Genomic DNA, 21293 nt, shown 5'->3' on the forward strand with positions numbered 1-21293 from the left:
TGAGGTGTTTTTCTTTTTCAAGGGTTCCATTGAAGCCACTTATTTAACCTTGGGGCCCTTGGCTGCTTAGTTAAGCTGACCTTATTGACTTTTTGTTACATGTTTTACTCCTTGAGGCTGGTTTATAGATAACACAACCATTTGAATTGGCTTTGTCCTTTCTATTCGGATTAAATTAACCTGTGGGTAAAATTGTAAAATATGAGCTATCCCAATTAAAAAACAAGCAGAAGCAATTTTATTCTGCGGCTTTCTTTATATATTCACTTTGAAATTTTGCTACCAAAATAGGGACAAATTGGTCATTTGTTGTCTCATTTTTCACATATGCATAGGGACAAACTGGTCATTTCATAACTCATAATAACTTGGTGGCATAATCGTAATTCAACATAATGATGTGGGTATTTATATAATTGAATGAGTTGATTAGTTATAAATTAATAAAATATTAAAATATTAAACTCTCAAAGGTATTTGAGTCTTTTCTATTGTTTTTATCCTTTAGTAAACAGAAATCTCTAACGGCACATGATGGAAGGTATATGTTTGTCTTTTTCAAACATTTTGGATACCAATTTGTCTTTATAGTAAACTTTTTCTCCCGTTTTGAAAACCACGAGGACTAAATAGTTCTGTTACTTTGGTCATTTTTTACTGTTTACATTTTCAAATAGAATATACAGTGACGAAACGGTATCCATTGGAAAACCTGAGGGGAAGTGGTGAGGGTTTTCTCTAGCAGTTGGTAGGAAATTATTTAAGCTCCATCTAATTGATCTTCACCCCGTGGCTAAGTACATATCTTCTATAATTAAAAAAACCTCATTTAATATTAAAAATAATCTTTAAAGCATAATTAAGTTTATTTTTCTCAATTTCAAACTTTATTAGTTTTTTATTTTATACCCTTTTTTTCCAAATAGAACCTAATTAGATTTTTCTTTTTATCTTTTTCCGAGAATTTCCTAATTTCAATTTATTTTCTCTTTTTTAGGTTCAGATTCATCCTATTATGTTTCCCATAGTTGTAGTACTATATTTTCATCAAACAAACAAATATTTAAAAATAAAATCAAAAAGTTTCAATAATTATGAAAATTTAGATTTAAGGTTTATGTAAGAGTAAATGTTAAAAATTAAAACAAAAACATAAGATAGAACATGAGTGTATTTTGAAAATTATAATTTAAATTAAAGTTAAATTTGTCAAAACAAAAAATAAATTTAAAAGTGGGGTGAACAACAATTAGGTTATAAAAATTTATCAATTTTATGTTGATCTTGGAAACCTCTTGACATGTTACGAGGGCCCAACTTTAGGATATCCTCTCACAAAATTTCAAGAGTTCTCTTAAATTTTAACACCAGACTATTACAGTGTGGCAGCAGTCGCCCTAGGCTGTGACAACAATCGATTTGGGGCTTCAATCGGCAGGGAGACTGAGATCTGAGAGTGTTCGAGGGAGAGAGAGTGAGACACTGACAGAGTTGAGAGTGTTCGAGCGAGAGAGAGTGAGACACCGAGAGAGTGGCTGACTGACTGTGTCTCTGTCTGTGCGTATTCGAGCGAGAGAGACCGAGAGAGTCAGAGAGTTGAGCGAGAGAGACAGAGTGAGATTGAGATGAGATCTGGTGATTCACTGATTCTGGTCTGAGAGAGTGAAAGGCTTAAGGCTGTGCGTGTTTCAGGCTTTGAGCGAGAGAGACAGTGAGAGATTGAGACGACAGATGAGATCTGGTCTGAGAGAGTGAAACTGTGACTCTGTGAGAGACTGAGAGGTTGTGCGACTGACGATGACGACTGTGCGTGAGCGAGAGTGCGAGACTACATGTTCATGTTCGAGTCGAGCGAGAGAGATACTGAGTGTTTAGGGTTCGTGTTCGAGTCTGAGACAGAGAGTCAGAGTGAGACTATTGTATTTTTCGTTGGAGACTTGGAGTATAGACACTTAGACAGACTGTTAGAGTGTTAGGGACTTAGGGTGAATTTAATTTTGAAAACTTAAAACAACGTAGTTTGGCAAAATCCGGATCGGATACGGATATCCGATTTTTTAATAATCCCGATCCGGTATCCGATCCGAATATTCGGATTTTGCTAAATTCCAATCCGTATCCGATCCGAATTTTCCAGAGCGGAGCGGATTAGGATCGGATATCGGATTTTTTTGCACAGCCCTATTGTACACCCATCCAGAAATAATGAGCTCGTAATTATGACCTACGAGGATCTCACTTTTTTCTTTTTCACTACAAAACTTCGCCGAATCAACTTAAGAATTTTGAAGTGTCATGGTTATTGAAATCATGTTTTCACCACAAACCAAAATTTTCCATCAACTCAAATTGCATTTAACAGTTAAAAACTAAAATAAATATTATTTAGTACATAATTATATATTATTGTTATGATATCCCAAACATTGAGATGCAGGTTTTAGGGACGATGGCATACCAAATATTTACACACTACTTCATGATATGCAATAGACATGAACCTTGTTCCTACATGACTATATCAATTTGATATGGCACTCGCCATCTATTTTCATTATTCAACTCTCTCACAACACTAAAAATCATTGTTAAACTCTTTGATAACATGAAAAAACCATAAACTCTACCCTACCTTTCTATCTATCGCAGGGATGGAGGGGCACAAGCCTTTGGTATTACGTCCAATCAAGAATCAGGATATCACGATCACTGGCCAATATGCTTTTCTCGCATGTCTATCTTCCTTCATGGTACGATATTCTGGTGTTCTAGGCAGGATTCTAATTTCTGTTTTTTTGGGGAAAGAGAAAATGGAATTATTGGAAAAGACTTTTAAGCCATGAAAGTGCTTTCTCTTATTTGTCTTTTAACTTGATGCATATAACAAGACAATCATGTTCTAATAAAAGAAAATTCAAAAGTTCAGACTTTTATCTTAATCACATTTAAAAAGAAAAAGAAAAACACATGAACAATTACAGCAACCAACTTTACTTTGTTTTGAAGGGGAAATTGATGTAATCCCACATACATATCTGAGAAATAGGCCATCAAAACAGCGAGTCCATTAGTGCACACATTACACAATCAACAAACATAATTTACAGGTGCAAAAGAATCAAGTTGATGTTTAAATGATAACAAAATTACCTCCCAATCTGATTAAAAGGATCCCATTTTCTGTTGAACAAGAAATGTTCTCTTCATCTCAACCCAAATTAAATGATAATGTGGGAGAAGTCCTTTTCTTTGCCTTTAATGGCACATCATATGTTCAATTAACAAAACTCTATGGCTCATTAGGTGGAACATTGGAAGCGAGGAGAAATCAAAATTGCAGATGCATAGCCATCATGCTTTTGCAGCAAGATGCGATAAACCGAAGGCACATGTATGTTAAAGTGTCATACAGTGTAAGGAAGAGCCCATTTAGGATTCATAAACCATTGAATCTTTGAAATTTCACTGACCTCATGAAGTCCATCCTCAATATCTAAAATCCACCAGCTCTATGGCTAAGATTCTTTTACAAGGTCAAATTCCCCTCAGACATGCATCAAATTTTCTCATCAGCTCTACACTCTCTGCAATGGTTGACCCAGCAGTCCCAACAAAACCAAGTGAAGCACAACTGCACACAGTTTCCTCTATGAATAAAAGCACATCAGAGAACCTCTGAGGGCAATGCTTCTTTGTTGCGGTTACTTCATGAACCTTCTTTGAAAAAGATCCATACATCAAGCTATTTCCTGCAGTCGCAAGTTTCTTTGCTGTTTGTTTAACCAAGTCATCTTCCTCCCTAAGAAAATACAGCTTAAAAGAGTCCTTATCTTTTGCCAGATCCCCTAGGTAAGTTCCAGTCCAATTACCTTCTGGAAGATCAGTCATCACAAACATATGAATTGGCTGAGGACCCTTCTGCCTTAAAGAGTCTAATTTTTGCTTTAAGCCCAAAAAAGTAGCCTTCCAGCGGTTCTTGAACTGCCCGTCTAAGAGTCTGAGCTGTGCGCAAAGAAACGGAACCTTTATTGTCCTAAGAGCATACTTCTTTCCCGCAGTTAATATTTCAGGGGCAAAAGGAATAAATTCAATCTTCTTAATTAAGGACTGTATCCTTTGATCACTTGTGGCTCTACTTATATCAAGATAGAGCTCAGAGCCTCGGTATGGAGCTGTGAACAGGCTCCCAAATGCAAGAACAGTGGCCAATTCAGCTTCAGAACCAGGTCCAAGGGCCTTAAATACATCTCGACGTCTCCTAACATATGAAATTTTCTTTTTCATCTTGAGTTGCTCATCAGGTTGGAAAAAATCTAATACGCCATCCTCAGAACCATTTTGGTATGTCCAAACTGTGGTTCTACAATCATCATCTATGGCATATAAACACTTATCTATACTGGTCAGCCCAGATAATGCATATCCACATTGCTTTAGGCTATCAAATAAAGAGGTGTATGCATTCAACTCATTCAAGCAAAACAAATTAGTGTCCACCCCACACCATGAAGATGCAAAAACTCTAAAGTCTATGACTTGAACCAAGGAAGACAACACCAAAGATGAAATATCAACAACGTCAGCTATGGAGACATACCTACAATAAGAGCAAAGAGTACAGTTCAAGGCAAAAGCATAAAAATCAACAATCCGTTCAATGGCTATCAAAACCATTCAGTAGAACAATGAAATGAGGAATGACAAAGAAAACCGAAAATCTAATTAGCTTCCACTAATCTTATTCTTGAGTTCTCACTCAAAACCATAAGGCATCTGAAGAAAATTTTGAAGTAAACAATTTCAAGCAAAGAGAGTGAAGAAGAAAAATTCCAGTCAATTGTGCCTGATATACCCTTTGACAATGATCCAGTTAATCTGAGCATCCATTTACAAAATGAAACGAAACAACTTCAAAACAAGAATCCAATNGCCTTAAAGAGTCTAATTTTTGCTTTAAGCCCAAAAAAGTAGCCTTCCAGCGGTTCTTGAACTGCCCGTCTAAGAGTCTGAGCTGTGCGCAAAGAAACGGAACCTTTATTGTCCCCAGAGCATACTTCTTTCCCGCAGTTAAAATTTCAGGGGCAAAAGGAATAAATTCAATCTTCTTAATTAAGGACTGTATCCTTTGATCACTTGTGGCTCTACTGATATCAAGATAGAGCTCAGAGCCTCGGTATGGAGCTGTAAACAGGCTCCCAAATGCAAGAACAGTGGCCAATTGAGCTTCAGAACCAGGTCCAAGGGCCTTGAATACATCTCGACGTCTCCTAACATATGAAATTTTCTTTTTCATCTTGAGTTGCTCATCAGGTTGGAAAAAATCTAATACGCCATCCTCAGAACCATTTTGGTATGTCCAAACTGTGGTTCTACAATCATCATCTATGGCATATAAACACTTATCTATACTGGTCAGCCCAGATAATGCATATCCACATTGCTTTAGGCTATCAAATAAAGAGGTGTATGCATTCAACTCATTCAAGCAAAACAAATTAGTGTCCACCCCACACCATGAAGATGCAAAAACTCTAAAGTCTATGACTTGAACCAAGGAAGACAACACCAAAGATGAAATATCAACAACGTCAGCTATGGAGACATACCTACAATAAGAGCAAAGAGTACAGTTCAAGGCAAGAGCATAAAAATCAACAATCCGTTCAATGGCTATCAAAACCATTCAGTAGAACAATGAAATAAGGAATGACAAAGAAAACCGAAAATCTAATTAGCTTCCACTAATCTTATTCTTGAGTTCTCACTCAAAACCATAAGGCATCTGAAGAAAATTTTGAAGTAAACAATTTCAAGCAAAGAGAGTGAAGAAGAAAAATTCCAGTCAATTGTGCCTGATATACCCTTTGACAATGATCCAGTTAATCTGAGCATCCATTTACAAAATGAAACGAAACAACTTCAAAACAAGAATCCAATTTTCCTTCTCTCTCCAACAAGTTCCTCTACAACTAAAGGACTAATTATAACCCACATTTAGTTAGCAAAAATAAAAGAAACCGAGATGAAATATAAGTCTAAGCTCAAGAAATCAAGCACATAGCCAGAAGAAAAATAAACCAGATCCAATCTCTTCCTTCTCCCCTCCCCCGGCGGCCCAAAAAAAAAAACAGTTACCTTCCACTTCGAAGGAGCTCGATGGTGTGATTCCAGACTGACATTCGAATCTCAGTAGGACTGGATACCCTAAATTTAGGGCAGCTACCAAGAGCAACAGCATGGTGGTCGAGAATCGGAGGGACAATCAAGGTCCGGTTCAAAATACCCGCCATTAGAATTGCATTCTTGAATTCTTGAAGTTGATTGCTGAAGCCACTGTGTGGAGCATAAAAGAGGAATCTTTGATGCGGGGTTAGGATTTTGGCGGTTCGGCATGGTGGGAATTTGGGAATTAGAGCATTTGGTGTGGATGATAGGGAGAGGAGGGATTTGGGGATGTGAGTGTAGGCAATGAAGAAGAGGATAATTGAGAAGAGGAAGATTGAGAGGAAGAAGAAGGGTGATCTGTGTTGGGGTTTTCTTCTGGTATTCCAAGGTTTAGGGGATCTGGGGAGGGTGAAAATGTTTTTCATGTTTCTGTTTTAGTTGTTGCTGTTTATGGGATTTGTAAGTAACATTTGTTTGGTTAGGACATTCATAATCATTCGGCTTAAATGTATATGTTCTTTCTGGGCTTGAAAAGAACATTGGGTTGCCATAACCGCTAGATTAGCGGCATTTCATTGTAAAAAGGAAAAACTTCCCATCACAAAACAGATATTGAAAGAATAAATCATTTGAGAGGAAATATAAAATATTTACAGCAGCCTAAATTATTAGTGCATTGATGTATATAGAAACATTTTCTGTTTTTAAACCTCTGCCATGGGATACTGATAGATACTGTAGTTAACTCAAGCATTAGAATCCACTTTTTTATGGACACCTCTATTATCAGAAGCTCTTAATATCCTGTTATTTAATGTGGTGAAAAGGGTATGAATGTAATTTCCCGTGCCGGACAAAAAGGGGCCGTAAACAGAATTTTCCAGTGGAACCTAGAACAGATGAAATAGACTGACTTATTTGGAACAAAGAGTGATGGCTTCATAAAAATTAAAATGTCTTTGCAGCTGAGATCTACATGAAGAACTTATGACAAAATTCAACATTTGGTTAATTATTATTTGGGGTATTTTGATTTTTGGTCCTAATATACCATGGTGCTGTTAGTGATGTTAACTAGAAACATGACAAATCACTCTTAAGTGAACTGAATAATCATTCGAGTTTTGCGTGTACAGGAATCTAATCTCCATCCTTAACTACAATTCGATAATGTCTACCAAGAAGTTATATTAAATCCATAGGAGGCGCTGAATCATCGAAAATCTAAAGAAAAAAAATGCAATAATCAAATCTTTAACCCATAAGACGACTTTACCAGAGGCAGAGAGTATTGATCAGTAAATATGGCTGCCTACTAAAATCATCTATGAGTAGCAAACTGAGAAGAAAACGGTAAGTTTAAGAAAACACAAATTGTAAAATTTCGAATAATTTCTAAGCAGATGCTACAACTTACAAGCTATGAAATAAGTTATTGAAACTACAAGAACAATCTTATTTAGGTAATTCCATAAAGAAATATACGACTCAACCAAAATCCGACAACACATTATTAGTCTTGTATTAACATTCATCTGTAGAGCTCACCAGCATGGAGCTAAACTAGACTATCAACCTCAGCAAAGCTGCCCTTAAACTGCATGGATAGGACTGCTACTTGAATTCATGCCAGAATTGCCAGAGGCTGGTTTAGCATGGAAAGCTGATTGTCTAGACGATCCTTCAACAAGTTTCAATGAAAGGGAAGACGGACCAGTCTGACCAATAGATTCTCCCAAACTTAGTTTTGACATGCCAACCAGTTCATCAACATTTATAGGGCTCTTTGAATGTACTGCTGTTGGCTTGAGCACTTCATGTGTTTCCTGCCTAGTTGGTTCTGTATTGTACCCCGGCCAAAAAGGAAAAGAAAATGGAAAGAACGGTGAGACATATGCAGGATATATAACAGGAAAAGAAGACTGTGATGAGCTTTCTGGCTTTGAAGGAGCAGACTCTCCATCATTGGAGTTGGTAGAATCCATTGAGTCACATTCTTCATCTAAAGCAGGAACAGCCGGTAGTGGGTTATTGCTTTGTGTTTCAGCCTGGGGATGGTTGGCAGAGAATAAGTCCTGTGATAAGATCGCACTGTCCACTGACTGCATATAAGAAACAAATGCCAACAATATTTATCAAACTTCCATAAGAGGAATAATTTAAGAGAATAACCACAGAAAATAAAATAAAAAATTGCATGCATTAAGAACTAAAGGGGAAGTAATCTCCCATATGGAAAGGTACAGCAAATACCAAATACACATACATTTGGAGATGAGAGGAGCAAAAGCACCCACTTCAACAATATCCCAAAATTAGCAAAGCAGGATAATTGCTAATGTAAAACAACTTTTTAAAAAAAAAAAAAAAAAAAAAAGAAGAATAGTAAGGCTATGTATTCCTTCATGCGTGCAGCAGATCAATGTAAAAAAAAAAACAACCAAAAGCAACTCTTGCAGTAAAGCATAGAACAGTCTCACTATGATACCCATAGCTGGAACTGGCATTATGCAGTCATTTTTACATGTTTGTGTCCGTGTCTGTGCAAGGCACACAACCATGCATGTCTAATATTCAAATGAAGCATAGAAAGACAGAAAAGCATGCATGTCTAATATTCAATGATGCATAGAAAGAGAGAGAAGACTACTAACTTCATCAGCAACAATATCAAACAGGCTGGAACGTCTTTTTCTCCTGGAAACATTGCTTTGCCGGATAAAATATTTTTGAGCATGACTAGCAACTTGTGTAGGTGTTCTTGATACAACATAATTACGCGCAATTCCACGCCAATCACCTTTGCCAAGCTTCTGTAGACCTAGAAGAAACATCCTATGCTCCTCTTCCGTCCATGGAACTCCTATACAACAATTTCATACGCCAATTGTAAGACAAAGACGACACACACAGTACAAGTACATAATCTTAGATTATTGGATCCTCATGAGGTCTAAGTGATAAGCATGTACTTAAGTAGAATTTACAGCATCATTCCACAACTTGAAAGATTTTGCATACCAAAAATCAGATTCATATTTAGATTCCTTTATAAAAGAAACCAAATCAGAGCAGAGAATAGCTTTACATAAACATATGTGTGATGAACAGACAATAACTCCCAGGCTAAAAACTTAAGGCATCAATTCACTTGGAATATTAACTCTCCACAGAATTAGGGAAATCAAAACAACATTTGCACAAGTTCTGAGACTTATTCGTTTGGACTTCCCTTCAATGTTTGGTAGAAACTAATTAGAGCTCAAGAATTTGAGTGGAATCAAAGATGCTTATCCTAGTCCCTAATTTTCTGCAAACGATAATCCCTTATTCAATTCTACTACCAAATTCCATGCCACCAATTTATTCTAGCAATTTAACACACCAGTAGTAACGGAATTATCCTAACAAAAGTTGCAAGCTAACTAAGGCTTATTTAACCAAACTCTAAAGATTCTCTCTATATGCGTAAATCAAATATTACTAATAAAGCCAAACACATTAAAATTCATATACAACTTCAAAAAAAAAAAACTCAGAAGCTCAAAAGAAAATTCAAATAACCAAACGCGAATTTAAGCCAGTCCAAAACTAGAAAAATCTGAAACCTTTCTTCCGTTCACGACTGGATGACGACCCGGGAACGAAATCCTCGGAGGCGTACCCGTCTGCATGATCCGGCGTCTCACCGGGTGAAGCATCCGGGTTTGACCCGTTAATGTTGTTATGACTTAAATTGGAGCCGGTGTAGTGGCTGAGATTGCCCATACTAGCACTCTTTCGGATCGAACCATCGGTCAGTCTGACTCCGAAGAGCTTGACGCCACGGTTGGGGCATGTCCGAGAGTTGTGGCCATTGTGGCTGCAATGCGAGCACCGGCGCGTCATTTCGATTCGGGTTGAGCAAATGGGAACAGATAGATTTGGATTGAAAAAATGAGGTTAATTGTAGTAGTTCGGATCCGGATCGGGGGGTCCGAATTGTTACGTAGATTAGGTTTTATTTTCCCGCAGATGGGAGAAAGAGAAGTAAGGTAAAGAAGGACAATATCTATATAATCACTGTAGTGTTAGGTTAGGTTTATTTGGATAAAGAGTTATGATTGGGTGTTTCGCAGTGTAGAGTTAAAACTTCGTTTTGTTCTGTGTTTGGTCGATGATCTTCTTTTGTCAAACACGTGTTGACTGACCAACGGTGATGCGTATCTTTTGGGATTGACCTGTGCTTTCGCTTTTAAGTTTTAACTATGGTTAGCGGTAGCGCTGAGTAGCCCCACTTTTCAAGTGGAAGACCGAAGAAAAGTTTTTTTCTTTTAATTTAAAATAAATTTACATAATAATAATAAATAAAGAATAATGTACAGTATTAATCTCACTTGTCAGATAAGGCCAAATTATGGACCATTTAATGTAGATAATCCAAAAGATATGAATTTACGTAAAATAAAGATAGAATTAGATCATTAACCTTATACCTTTTTATTAAAATTTTAATTGAAGCTAAAATATTTTAATAGATTATCCGGCTACTCATCAACTTTGGTAATATGGTAGGCATGATTTGAAATACATAAACAGCATATGATATTTAAGAATAATGTTATATTTATATTACTCTTTTATATTATTTTTATTATACTATGTCACAATCACATAAATTTTATTATAATATTAAAAATAAAAAATAATTAAAAATTTATATAATTATAATATATATCATTTCATAATATAATAAAAATAACATTAACCGTATTTAATCCGACATTCCGAGTTGTCCCCATCTCATTCAGTCCATTTTGTCTTGTACTTATTTAAAAGAGGTTGAAAAAAAATGGTAATAATAAAAAGATGGAAATGGTTGCACCGTGATATCTTAATTAATTATGATCTAAGATAATATAAAATAAGAGGGGGAGGAGGACACGTGGACGGTGATGGTGTGTTATTGGGGGCGTAAGCAAATCAAAAGGTAAGAGTAGAAGGCATATTCTAGCGTATAATGGCATATAGGATGATATCTTATGCTATGGTACGACTGCAGATTATAAAACTTTATCCACCTTATCCAAAATCACACACATTTTTCCATTGGTGGGTCTCACACACTTAGAGACATCCAAATTAAAGCATACGTTAACATGAATTGGAGAATCTAATTGAGATAACTATTTTAAATTTTAATTTCAAAGTTTATTCCTATTTAATGCAATAATAAGGGAGGAGTTATGGGGCTGGATCACATCACAATCGCTCGAAAAGGATTAAGGAATTAAAATACAAAAAGATAAAGGAGAAAGACTAGAACGTGGCGTTTATGGAATGGCATGTGGATAAAGCAGTAAAAGATGGAGAAGAGAGAGGTAATGACAGATGTGCGGTTGAGATTTAATCAGAGTAGCAATCAAGGACGTCTTGGTTAACGCGCTCTAACACGGAAGCGGACATGGTGAGGATTTCGTGTTCACGTTATACACGACACGTCTTTCACTTTGACCATCAATCAAAATTCAAACATCTAAGCTATCTGCCCAATCAATGGCCGGTGAATTCAATGAATGCTCTCCTACCTTCCGTCTTCCGTTTGGAATTTGAACAGATCTAAAGCCCCAATTAAAGAAATCCACGTGGTACATTAAAATATCTCACTCTGCTGATAATACCAAGCCGTGTTTTGGTGTAGGGCAGTAGAAGTGCTTTCTTCAATTTTAGATATAGAATAAGTCTATCCTTACAAAGAAAAAAAAAAAAAAAAAACGAAAAAACGAGAAAGAGAGAGGGAGAGAAATGATGAAGATAAAAGATGGAGATTATCTTTGTATACGACTACAGGCTGAAAGCAGATGTTATGATCCATATGTAAGCCTGAACCGCTTTTTAAGGTAGTCCCCACTGCGAATTGGGGGAAATCTGCAAACACAACACAACACTACTAAATTATATAAATGGTTAAATGCCACACAAATTTGACAAAAACTATCACCATGACCGATTCAACATAATTCAAAGAATCAACTTCCAACAATCACCATGACAAATTGCAATCAAAGGAATTCAGAATATTCTCTACCTTGGGGGGCAGGATTCACTGCAACAACTTTCCAAGCATTCCACTACACAGCTATTGTTGGGATCCAAGAAGAATGCCGCCTACAATGTTAAAATTACAAAAACCACCTATTATAGCAAAATATTGTAACTCCTTCAGACGGAGCTGAGACACAAACCAAGTGTACTTTAGAACATCCAATGAAAATGAAATTTTCTAATGTGTCCTAAAACACTAATTATATTATATCGCATTTTGAAGAAACACATTTTAAATTAACTGGCCAAGTATTTTTTTTCTCACAGCAGAAATTTCTCGTCTTCAAATACAGGTTGACCAAGTTGCTGTGGGTTGCTAAACTCATTAACAAGCACACTCAATAAGATGGATTTCATACTTAGAGATGCAATGAAACTACTTGTTTGAATTTGAAGCATGTTATTTGATATTTTTTACTTCTATAGTAAACAAAAAAAAAAAAAAAATTATATTTTCATTATAGACTGCAGTAAGTGATGACCAAAACTAGCTGAACTTGGAATGTCCAAAAATGCAAATATCATTTTCCTGACACATACCATAACCTGCTCAGACAGCAATTGTCATGTAAGTACTCAATTAGATATAACTGCTAAGAACTCTTCAATGGCTATTGGTAATTTTGATGTTCTCCCAGATCAATCTACTAAAGGAGGAACAGATCTCCTATAAAGGTGTTAACCCCTGATAAATCAAATGTTTGCAGCTTAAGATCCTTTATAATCTATGACAACAAACTACTAAAAGCACAATGGCATAAAAGATGACATAGTAGGAAAAAAAAAAAAAAAAAGGAGTAAATGATTACAGAGTAGCGTTCTTGTCCTGTTGGCATCACTCTGTGAAGCGTTGACCTACAATTAGGCACAGATTAGGATTAAAACCAGCTACCACCCAAGAAGCCATTGATTATTAGTATTTTTTTTTCTTTTTTTTAATAAGAGCATTATACTATTTGATCCCAGAAAACATGTTATGAACCGGGTAAAATAACAAATTGGCTGATTAGGCAGAATGATAAATTACCGAAATAAACAGTTAGTCCATCTCTCCATCATGTCCCCAATATTAACAATGAACGCCCTACAAATTCAAATAACAAGTTCAGATGTTGAAATGACAAAGTACTATACCATTCAATAATGACCATATTTACATAAATATATACTGTATCAGTGACAAATCAAGAAGAAACAACATTAATATCACAGCATAAAAAAAAGCAAGCTAATAACTAGGCAATACCAACAAAAAAAAATATCCTAGCAAACTCCATTAATGATTTAACCTGATTGGATTACCACAAGAAGTTTAATACTCACTGTAACATTCAATTTCCTCATTTCTCAGTATGAGTGACCAGAGTTTATCAGGAAGATTTTATTTATTAATGTATTCAAAATAGCTAATAGAACTTAAATATCATTACGCCAGTTAAATTTCCATCTACATTAAAAGAAATGTCATCATTAATCACCCCTTGATACTTGGCACGTCCTCCCATACCCTTGGTTCTTTGAATTTCTCCCTGCAGACCTGCTGGCATATGAAACTCAACTCAGATGGGCCAAAGCATTTGGCAATTTGAAGCTATAATAAGTGATGATTGAATTTGTTTAAGAAAACCATGCCTGCAGTCCTGGAACGCCATCAGTTGCTAGAAGAGTTATCATTCCATAATCTGAATGAGCAGAAGCACCGTATATTTCTTCACCAGACGAATCTAATTCACCTGAAAGAAGAAATAAGTGGCACATTATCAACAACGTATAAATCCATAAATAATTGCTTGAAAGCCATAGCCTCAACGATATTCTCAGCTAGATCTTCCTGGGTCCTCGAATAATATTACAGGTTACCAAATTTAAAGAAACAAAATTGTCTCATACCTGGATAGTGTATCAGGCGTAAAAATGCGGTAGGAATATCCGATGCTCCCACTTTCTCAAAGAAATCTTCATCCAATTTCAAAGCTAGAGCAATTAAATGGATTAATCTACTTCCAGCATACCTGATGCAGCAAATCTAGGACCATGTAAGAGTTGTACTGATTTGCCATTCTTCAAAATCTAAACAGTCAAACAAACTAAAAATAACAACAAGGATGCAAAAGAACACATGATCCACCAATATTTTGCTGACCAACCAGAATTTCATTGTCCTAGAGGTGTCTCTGTAGGTTGGTTCCCAACCTAAAATCAAGGCATTTTTGAGTTGCCTCCTTAAATAACATATTCGGTCAACTGGATAAATGCTATGCAATATACAAAAAATAAAACCAATCCATATTAAAACACTTTATCAACAATTAAACTTCGAGTTGTGAATTCAAAATCATAATCAGTAGATAAATATACGAGAACAGAACAAAAGTAACATCTCATAATAACCAAAGCAACACTTGTCAATTTTCAATTTCACTAATGTAAAACATACAAACACATAGCCAACAAGCAATTCAACAATAAGGAGGGATCAAACTCACAGGACTTTTTTATAGAAAAGGTCCATCGTGGATCTCCAAGACGGCAGAACTTCTGGAATTTCCTAAGCCAAAACATCATCCAACATAGTGCTTAATCAATTTTTTTTAATCTCAAGATATCTATGTGAAGCTTGAAAGATGATAAGTTGCAAGTCAAAGCATGAATGAGGAAAATTGATGCGTGTCAAATATCACTCCAATGCTAGCATGATGAACATGGACAAGAAAACCCTGAAAACCAATGAAGTATTCAGCATATTATACATAAAATAAAAATACCTTCGGAGGGCCACTGATTCAAGTTACTATGAGTTCCTTCTAAAGGACCAATGTAGAAACTCTCTTTTGAGTCACCTGTTCTCCATTCCATTAACAACAATCAATTCTCATCTCTTCAAAGAATCAATCGAAACACTCACATACAATAAACTAATCATTGTTACTAAAGAAATCAAAAGTTGAAAAATGAACAAATACCTTTAGAAGGTGAAGAGGGGTCAAGATTCTCAGCATAGAGAGGCGTATAACCTCTATGTTCCTTGCGAACCAAACTCATCTTGTGTTCCAAGGGAAGTGAGAAGAATTTCCTACTCTCATCAAATATTCTTCCAAGTATTTCTTCCTCTACGCCATGATTCACCAGATAAAAGAAACCATATTCTATGCATGCCTAAAATATGAAATAAATGACGCCAATTATCACTTTCATCAAATTCAAAAGCAGTTAACTCAAAACGGAACTACTAAGAGAGAAAAAAGAAACCTGACGGATTGAATCGGCAGTGGAGAAGCGGTCCGGTGAAGAGAGGTCTATGATAGGGAGTTTCAGAGCTTCCCCCATTCCTTTCTTCTTTCTTTTACAGTGTTCTGTCCATTGTACAACTTTCTTGTCTACAACTATGAACGGTATTAAGTATTAGACACTTAGACATTATTTTGGGTATGTATGGGTCCTACCAGGGATGGCGATGGCGGGGAGGCCACCCCATTTGTTTTTGGTCCCTATCCTCCAGCTCATTTTTCAAAGCGAGGATTGAATGGGAGCACTTTTCTTTGATCATCATGCCCGCGTCTTTTTATTTCTTTTAATGATAGATGAACAAACATAGTCAAATAAAATTTATCATTAGACCGAACGACATGCACCTACCCGTAGTTTATTATAAAGACAATTTGATATTTAAAAGGTTTGAAAATGATAAAGATCTACTTTCCATTAGAATTTGTTAGTAAATTCCGCCTGAAGAAGGATAGTGTAATAATTTTCCATTCAACCAAAAAAGAGGCCAATTTCCTCTCTTTTCTTCTTTCTTTTTCGCTGCATTATAATAAACAATGCCTCAATGTCTACGTCTCTGCCACTTACCACCTTCTAATGAAACTCCATCTCTGACTCTCTCTTTCCAATCTTCCTTCTTTCTCTCTAAAAATTTCGCTTTTCCAAAGTGTTGGAGAGAGAGTAAAGGGTCTTTGAGTTTTTTTTTTTATGAAGGTTGATCACACTCCACGCCCCTTTAACCAACCATGTCTGATTTAGCTAAAGAAGCTTGGAGAAAATATCTTATACAACAACTCCAACTACACCCACTAAGGACCAAGGTTTTATTCTATTCTTGTTCCTCATCAATACCCTTTTTTTTTTTTTTTTTTTTGGGGTAGTTGGTGTTTGTGGTGGATCAAATGTTGGTGATGGAGATGAATTTGATGGTGGAGGAGGACTTGTTGGTGGATTGGCCACTGGTGGTGGTTGAGGTGAACTCCTTGGTGGATTAGATACTAGCGGTGGTGGTGCTCGAGATGAACTGGTTGGTGGATTAGAAACAGGTGGAGATGTAGGTGAAATGGATTGTTGAGGAAGAAGGGGAGAAGGTGTAGATGTCAATGGGGGTGGAGATGTATTTTGAGGAGGTGGTGGTGAGAGAGGTGGCTGTGTAGGAGGTGATGGAGTAGAAGGGGTGGAGGGGTCAAGTGGATTTTCATTGGGCTCAGAGGGTGAGGAGGTTGTAGGAGGTGGAGAAGATGGCTGTGATGATGGGGGTGAACTGGTGTTAGATGGTGGTGGAGGTGGCACAGCAGTGGGAGATGAATTTGGAGGCAGCACGACAGTAAAGAAAAATATTTGAAGAAAAGAAAAAGAAATAAGAAAAGAGAGGAAAGTGGTCTCTTTTTCGGCTGAAGGCAAAATTATCATACTGTCCTTCTTCTAACGGAATTCACTAACAAATTCTAACGAAAAGTGATTGTTTTTATTTTCAAACATTTTGGGTATCAAATTGTCTTTATGACAAACTATAGGTAGGTGCATGTCGTTTGGTCTTTATTATTATTATATAATATAATAATATGTAAAGATAAAAATCTTAAAAATCATAATTAAAATAAAATTATATATTAATCAAATTGATGTGAATTATTTAATAGGTAATGTTAGAAGTATAAAAAAATTTTATACAGAGTGACGTGACAGGAGATGAATTGTTATGATTATTTTAGAATTAGGATAAGTGTGTTAAGTATTTTATTATTATCTTTTATGATTATGTTAAGTCTTTTATAATTATCTTTTATAATTATATTATTATCTTATAAGGATAGAATTAGGATTATTATTATCCCTTTTATAATTAGAGTCCTTTTGAGAGTCAATAGAGTTAAGTGTAAGGTTATATAATAGCCTAAATATAGATTGTGAGAATCAATAAAGAAATTTGTCAATTAGTCTTTCTATCTCTTGTTCTTGGAGGTCTCTGTTCCTCATATAAATAGATCATATCTCAAACTTTATCATGAATAGATGAGTGAATATAAAAAGTCAAACTAATCATATTTATTCTTTCATTCATCTCCTGTCACATCACTTTGTACAAGAAATATGTGTAAATCTTTTTGTACATATGGTATTATTGTTATTTAATTTCTAATATTTCTCAAATTTTCCTTTTTAAGAATCACTAAGATTTTATTTGTGAATAATAAAACATATATATTAATTGATAATAGAATAAAATACAGAAAATGTGATTGATTGACTTTTTATCTGGTTTTGAGTTTTTTTTTTTTTTCTTCAATATAATGGAATTAATTTTTTTTTATATTATTTTTATTTCATTGTAACAAAATGGAGATAGATATGAGATTAGAAGTTTACAGTTTTAATCCTGTAAGTAATAATTTAATCAAGAGTGATGTATTAGCCCCTCATATTTCATCTCTTTTGACCTCAATTATTATTGAATTTTTAATTATAATTTTATCCTTTATTAAAATTACCTAAAAAGACAGAGTTTTACGTATCTAAAAACTAATTTCCTCTTTTAATCATAAACCATAATTTAATAAACCGTCATTCTATTTTCAAACAGTCAAGTTGAAATTTATGCAATCGAAAGAGTTTGATCAAGATCATGTAAGTATAATAGAGATGAAATTTATGTTTAATAATTGTAAGTTGCTTTGTTAATTTTCCTTTTTTTTTTTCTTTTACACTTCTCCAAAATTTATAATTTAATTTGATGTATTCAAATTTCCTAATTATTATTCCTAGAATCTTAAAAATAGAAATATATGTATTCATTTCTAAACATTACATTCAAAACAAGAAGCATGAAAATATTAAAAATATAAATATAATTGTATTTNGGGGGGGGGGGGGGGGGGGGGGGTGTTGGGGGGAAGAGGATTGGGATTAGTTGGTGTTGGCGTTTGTGGTGGAGGTGAAGCTTTTGGTGGATCAAATGTTGGTGATGGAGATGAATTTGATGGTGGAGGAGGACTTGTTGGTGGATTGGCCATTGGTGGTGGTAGAGGGGAATTCGTTGGTGGAGGTGAACCCCTTGGTGGATTAGATACAGGCGGTGGTCAAGATGAATTGGTTGGTGGATTAGAAACAGGTGGAGAGTAGATGAAATGGAATGTTGAGGAGGAGGGGGAGAAGGTGTAGATGTCAATGGGGGTGGAGATGTATTTTGAGGAGTTGGCGGTAAGACAGGTGGCTATGCAGGAGGTGATGGAGTAGAAGGGGTGGAGGGGTCAGGTGGATTTGAGGAGGTTGTAGGAGGTGGAGAAAAGTAATCGTTTACGAGAAAAAAAATTTAATAACGTGAAACGAGTCTGGTGTGAATCACGGGACACGTAGGTCGATACAAGATTTTGGTGTAAAAATATCGGTGTTTGTATCATTATTGTTGTCCAAAAGTTGACAAAAGTTATTTAATGCATTAATTTATTTAATTGGGCATCCATCCAATTGCTTTGAATATGGACAAAAATTCAATAAAACTTGATCAATTACATAAAACATTGACAAAAGTTAAATGACAAAAATTTAATGAATATAAACAATTGAAGATAGACACCGGTCCATATAATATGGACAGACGTCTATTATTTTTTTTTTAAATTTATCTATATAATATGAACGAAAGTCTATTAAATATAGACGGACGTTCATAAATATTAGACGACCGTTTATTCATGAAAAACTCGCGTTTGACTAGTTGTTATGTCCTTCAGTACAAAAATTCGATGTAAAATTTCAGTGTCCGTAGCATATTCGGTGTCCATAGCATTATTCTAGAATAAAACACTGAAAATGTGATTGATTGACTTTTTATTTAGTTTTGGTTTTTTTTTTTTTTTTTCCAATATAATGGAATTAAAATTTTATTTTATATTATTTTTATATATTTCATTATAACAAAATGGAGATAGACATGAGATTAGAAGTTTTCAGTTTTAATCCCGTAAGTAATAATTTAATCAAGAGTGATGTATTAGCCCCTCATATTTCATCTCTTTTGCCCTCAATTATTATTGAATTTTTAATTACAATTTTATCCTTTATTAAAATTACCCAAAAAAAAAAGAGTTATATGTATTTAAAAATTAATTTCCTCTTTTAATCATAAACCATAATTTCATAAACCCTCATTCTATTTTCAAACAATCAAGTTGAAATTTATGCGATCAAAAGAGTTTGATCAAGATCATGTAAGTATAATAGAAATGAAATTTATGTTTAATAATTGTAAGTTGCTTTGTTAATTTTCCTTTTTTTTTTTCTTTTACACTTCTCCAAAATTTATAATTTAATTTGATGTATTCAAATTTCCTAATTATTATTCCTAGAATCTTAAAAATAGAAATATATGTATTCATTTCTAAACATTACATTCAAAACAAGAAGCATGAAAATATTAAAAATATAAATATAATTGTATTTATAGAAGTAGGTGGGATTTATAAAAACATTTGCATTTGTTAAAATTAGACGGAAGTAGTGGAAGTTATTATTATTATTATTTTATCATCGAAAGTGTTCGGATTAACTTAAAAACACTTCAATTAATCCCTAATGCCTTGGAACTGCAAACTGGTAAGAGTCTTAATAATCATCCTTATTAGTGATTGGGAAAACTCGAACTCAGAAACTCATAAAACCTTCTTTTGCTCTTTGACCACGAGATCACATGGTGCTTAATAGGAGTTACAATTACTGAACTTTCTGGGACAAACTGTCTTTATAAGTTTATAGATACTTTCAGGGTGTGTAACGTCATTAACCCGTAATAGTGGTATATAAATTTAAATCCAATCATATTCTCCAAATTTAATACGGTACCACATCCGATGTTTTGTCGCCTGTACCATCTCTCCCTGTAGATCACTTTTATTGCTCTTGTCAGTTGTCAAGTGCAGGCCCAAAGTAAGACAATATCCCAAGCCCAAATGAAAACAGATCTGTTAAGGCCTTATGGCCTATGGGCTGCACTTGCATAAATTTCATCGCAATTCAAAGGGATATAATTGAAAAGTGAACTGAATAATACTCGCAAAATTTTCTAGATAAAATAAAATACAATTTTAACTGCCAAACTCGTTCGTTCATTGAAGCAAATGCTACCCTTAAGCCAGGTTTATCCAAGGGTGCCATTTGCTGATTTTTAACTTTTGTTGGTTAGATCTTCATGTTATCTTTTGCCAATCAATACCAACCCAAAATATATCGACCTACATCTCAACAAAATAATGCCTTGAGCATTAGCTTACTTTAAAATGATACAAATATGTGGCCAACACCGGCATGAATCATTTCCTCTGAATTACAAAAACACGGTTGATCAACCCATTGTAAAAAAGATAATGACCTGTCAAACCTCAATCTCTGTACTCAATCTCAACACCACGTGGACGATAACCACAGTAAGTGTATACATGGAAAGCTGCTTCTCCATGGAACTGTATAGCTTTTACCTGTGCAACTCTTTTATCCCTAAGTCATGGCTTCGCTGCCCTACATACTCTTATAATTTGCAGCTTTCCAATCAGTTCTGCCGTGTTTCTTTGAAATTAAGTTTAAGATGGCCAAATTCAATCTTCATCTCCTAGCAAATCTGCTTCTTCTAATTCCTCTCGATGGAGTAGAAGCTACTCCCATAGATCTCTCCGGACTTGGCTCCTCTTCCTCATCACTAGTTTCATCAGACCTCCATCTTGGCCCACCATTTGCATTTGCATACCTGTCTTCCACACCAGGAGACTTCTTTCCATAGCTGAAAA

At 35.1% G+C, this 21293-nt stretch overlaps 4 protein-coding genes across 10 annotated transcripts in view; all 4 read right to left on the minus strand.

Moving 5' to 3' along the window:
* Positions 1–2926: 2926 nt before the first annotated feature.
* LOC116105634 (O-fucosyltransferase 30) lies at positions 2927–6813 on the minus strand. The gene is made up of 2 exons (XM_031392046.1): positions 6136–6813; positions 2927–4597 (listed from the first exon to the last, which is right to left on the minus strand). Exons 1-2 carry the CDS (start codon positions 6588–6590, stop codon positions 3535–3537), a joined length of 1518 nt encoding a protein of 505 aa, XP_031247906.1. The 5' UTR covers positions 6591–6813; the 3' UTR covers positions 2927–3534.
* Positions 6814–7523: 710 nt separating this feature from the next.
* On the minus strand, positions 7524–10188 carry LOC116105631 (transcription factor KUA1). The gene is made up of 3 exons (XM_031392041.1): positions 9774–10188; positions 8820–9028; positions 7524–8267 (listed from the first exon to the last, which is right to left on the minus strand). Exons 1-3 carry the CDS (start codon positions 10051–10053, stop codon positions 7758–7760), a joined length of 999 nt encoding a protein of 332 aa, XP_031247901.1. The 5' UTR covers positions 10054–10188; the 3' UTR covers positions 7524–7757.
* Positions 10189–11982: 1794 nt separating this feature from the next.
* On the minus strand, positions 11983–15593 carry LOC116105632 (2-oxoglutarate-Fe(II) type oxidoreductase hxnY). 6 transcript variants are annotated; one of them, XM_031392042.1, is made up of 11 exons: positions 15499–15593; positions 15213–15405; positions 15015–15089; positions 14736–14787; positions 14140–14261; positions 13882–13982; positions 13728–13789; positions 13277–13333; positions 13059–13104; positions 12192–12312; positions 11991–12072 (listed from the first exon to the last, which is right to left on the minus strand). In XM_031392042.1, the coding sequence occupies exons 1-10, from the start codon at positions 15574–15576 to the stop codon at positions 12229–12231; spliced, it is 870 nt and encodes a 289-aa protein (XP_031247902.1). In that variant the 5' UTR covers positions 15577–15593; the 3' UTR covers positions 11991–12072; positions 12192–12228. The 6 variants fall into 6 exon arrangements, 4 of the variants coding, with proteins under 4 accessions (XP_031247903.1, XP_031247905.1, XP_031247902.1 ...); XM_031392043.1 differs by lacking the exon at positions 15015–15089 and having other exon boundaries at positions 11983–12072; positions 12233–12312; XR_004124099.1 differs by lacking the exon at positions 11991–12072 and having other exon boundaries at positions 12233–12312; positions 13757–13786.
* A 5158-nt stretch (positions 15594–20751) lies between these two features.
* Positions 20752–21293, minus strand: part of LOC116105619 (E3 ubiquitin-protein ligase HOS1) — a 31550-nt gene continuing 31008 nt past the window's right edge. For both annotated transcript variants that reach the window (XM_031392028.1, XM_031392029.1), the window contains one exon: positions 20752–21286. In XM_031392028.1, coding sequence (XP_031247888.1) covers positions 21112–21286 — 175 coding nt within the window. In that variant the 3' untranslated portion in view covers positions 20752–21111. The remainder of the gene's footprint in view (positions 21287–21293) is intronic.

The sequence above is a fragment of the Pistacia vera genome, unplaced genomic scaffold, assembly GCF_008641045.1.
Source record: "Pistacia vera cultivar Batoury unplaced genomic scaffold, PisVer_v2 Contig501, whole genome shotgun sequence".
NCBI lineage: Eukaryota > Viridiplantae > Streptophyta > Magnoliopsida > Sapindales > Anacardiaceae > Pistacia > Pistacia vera.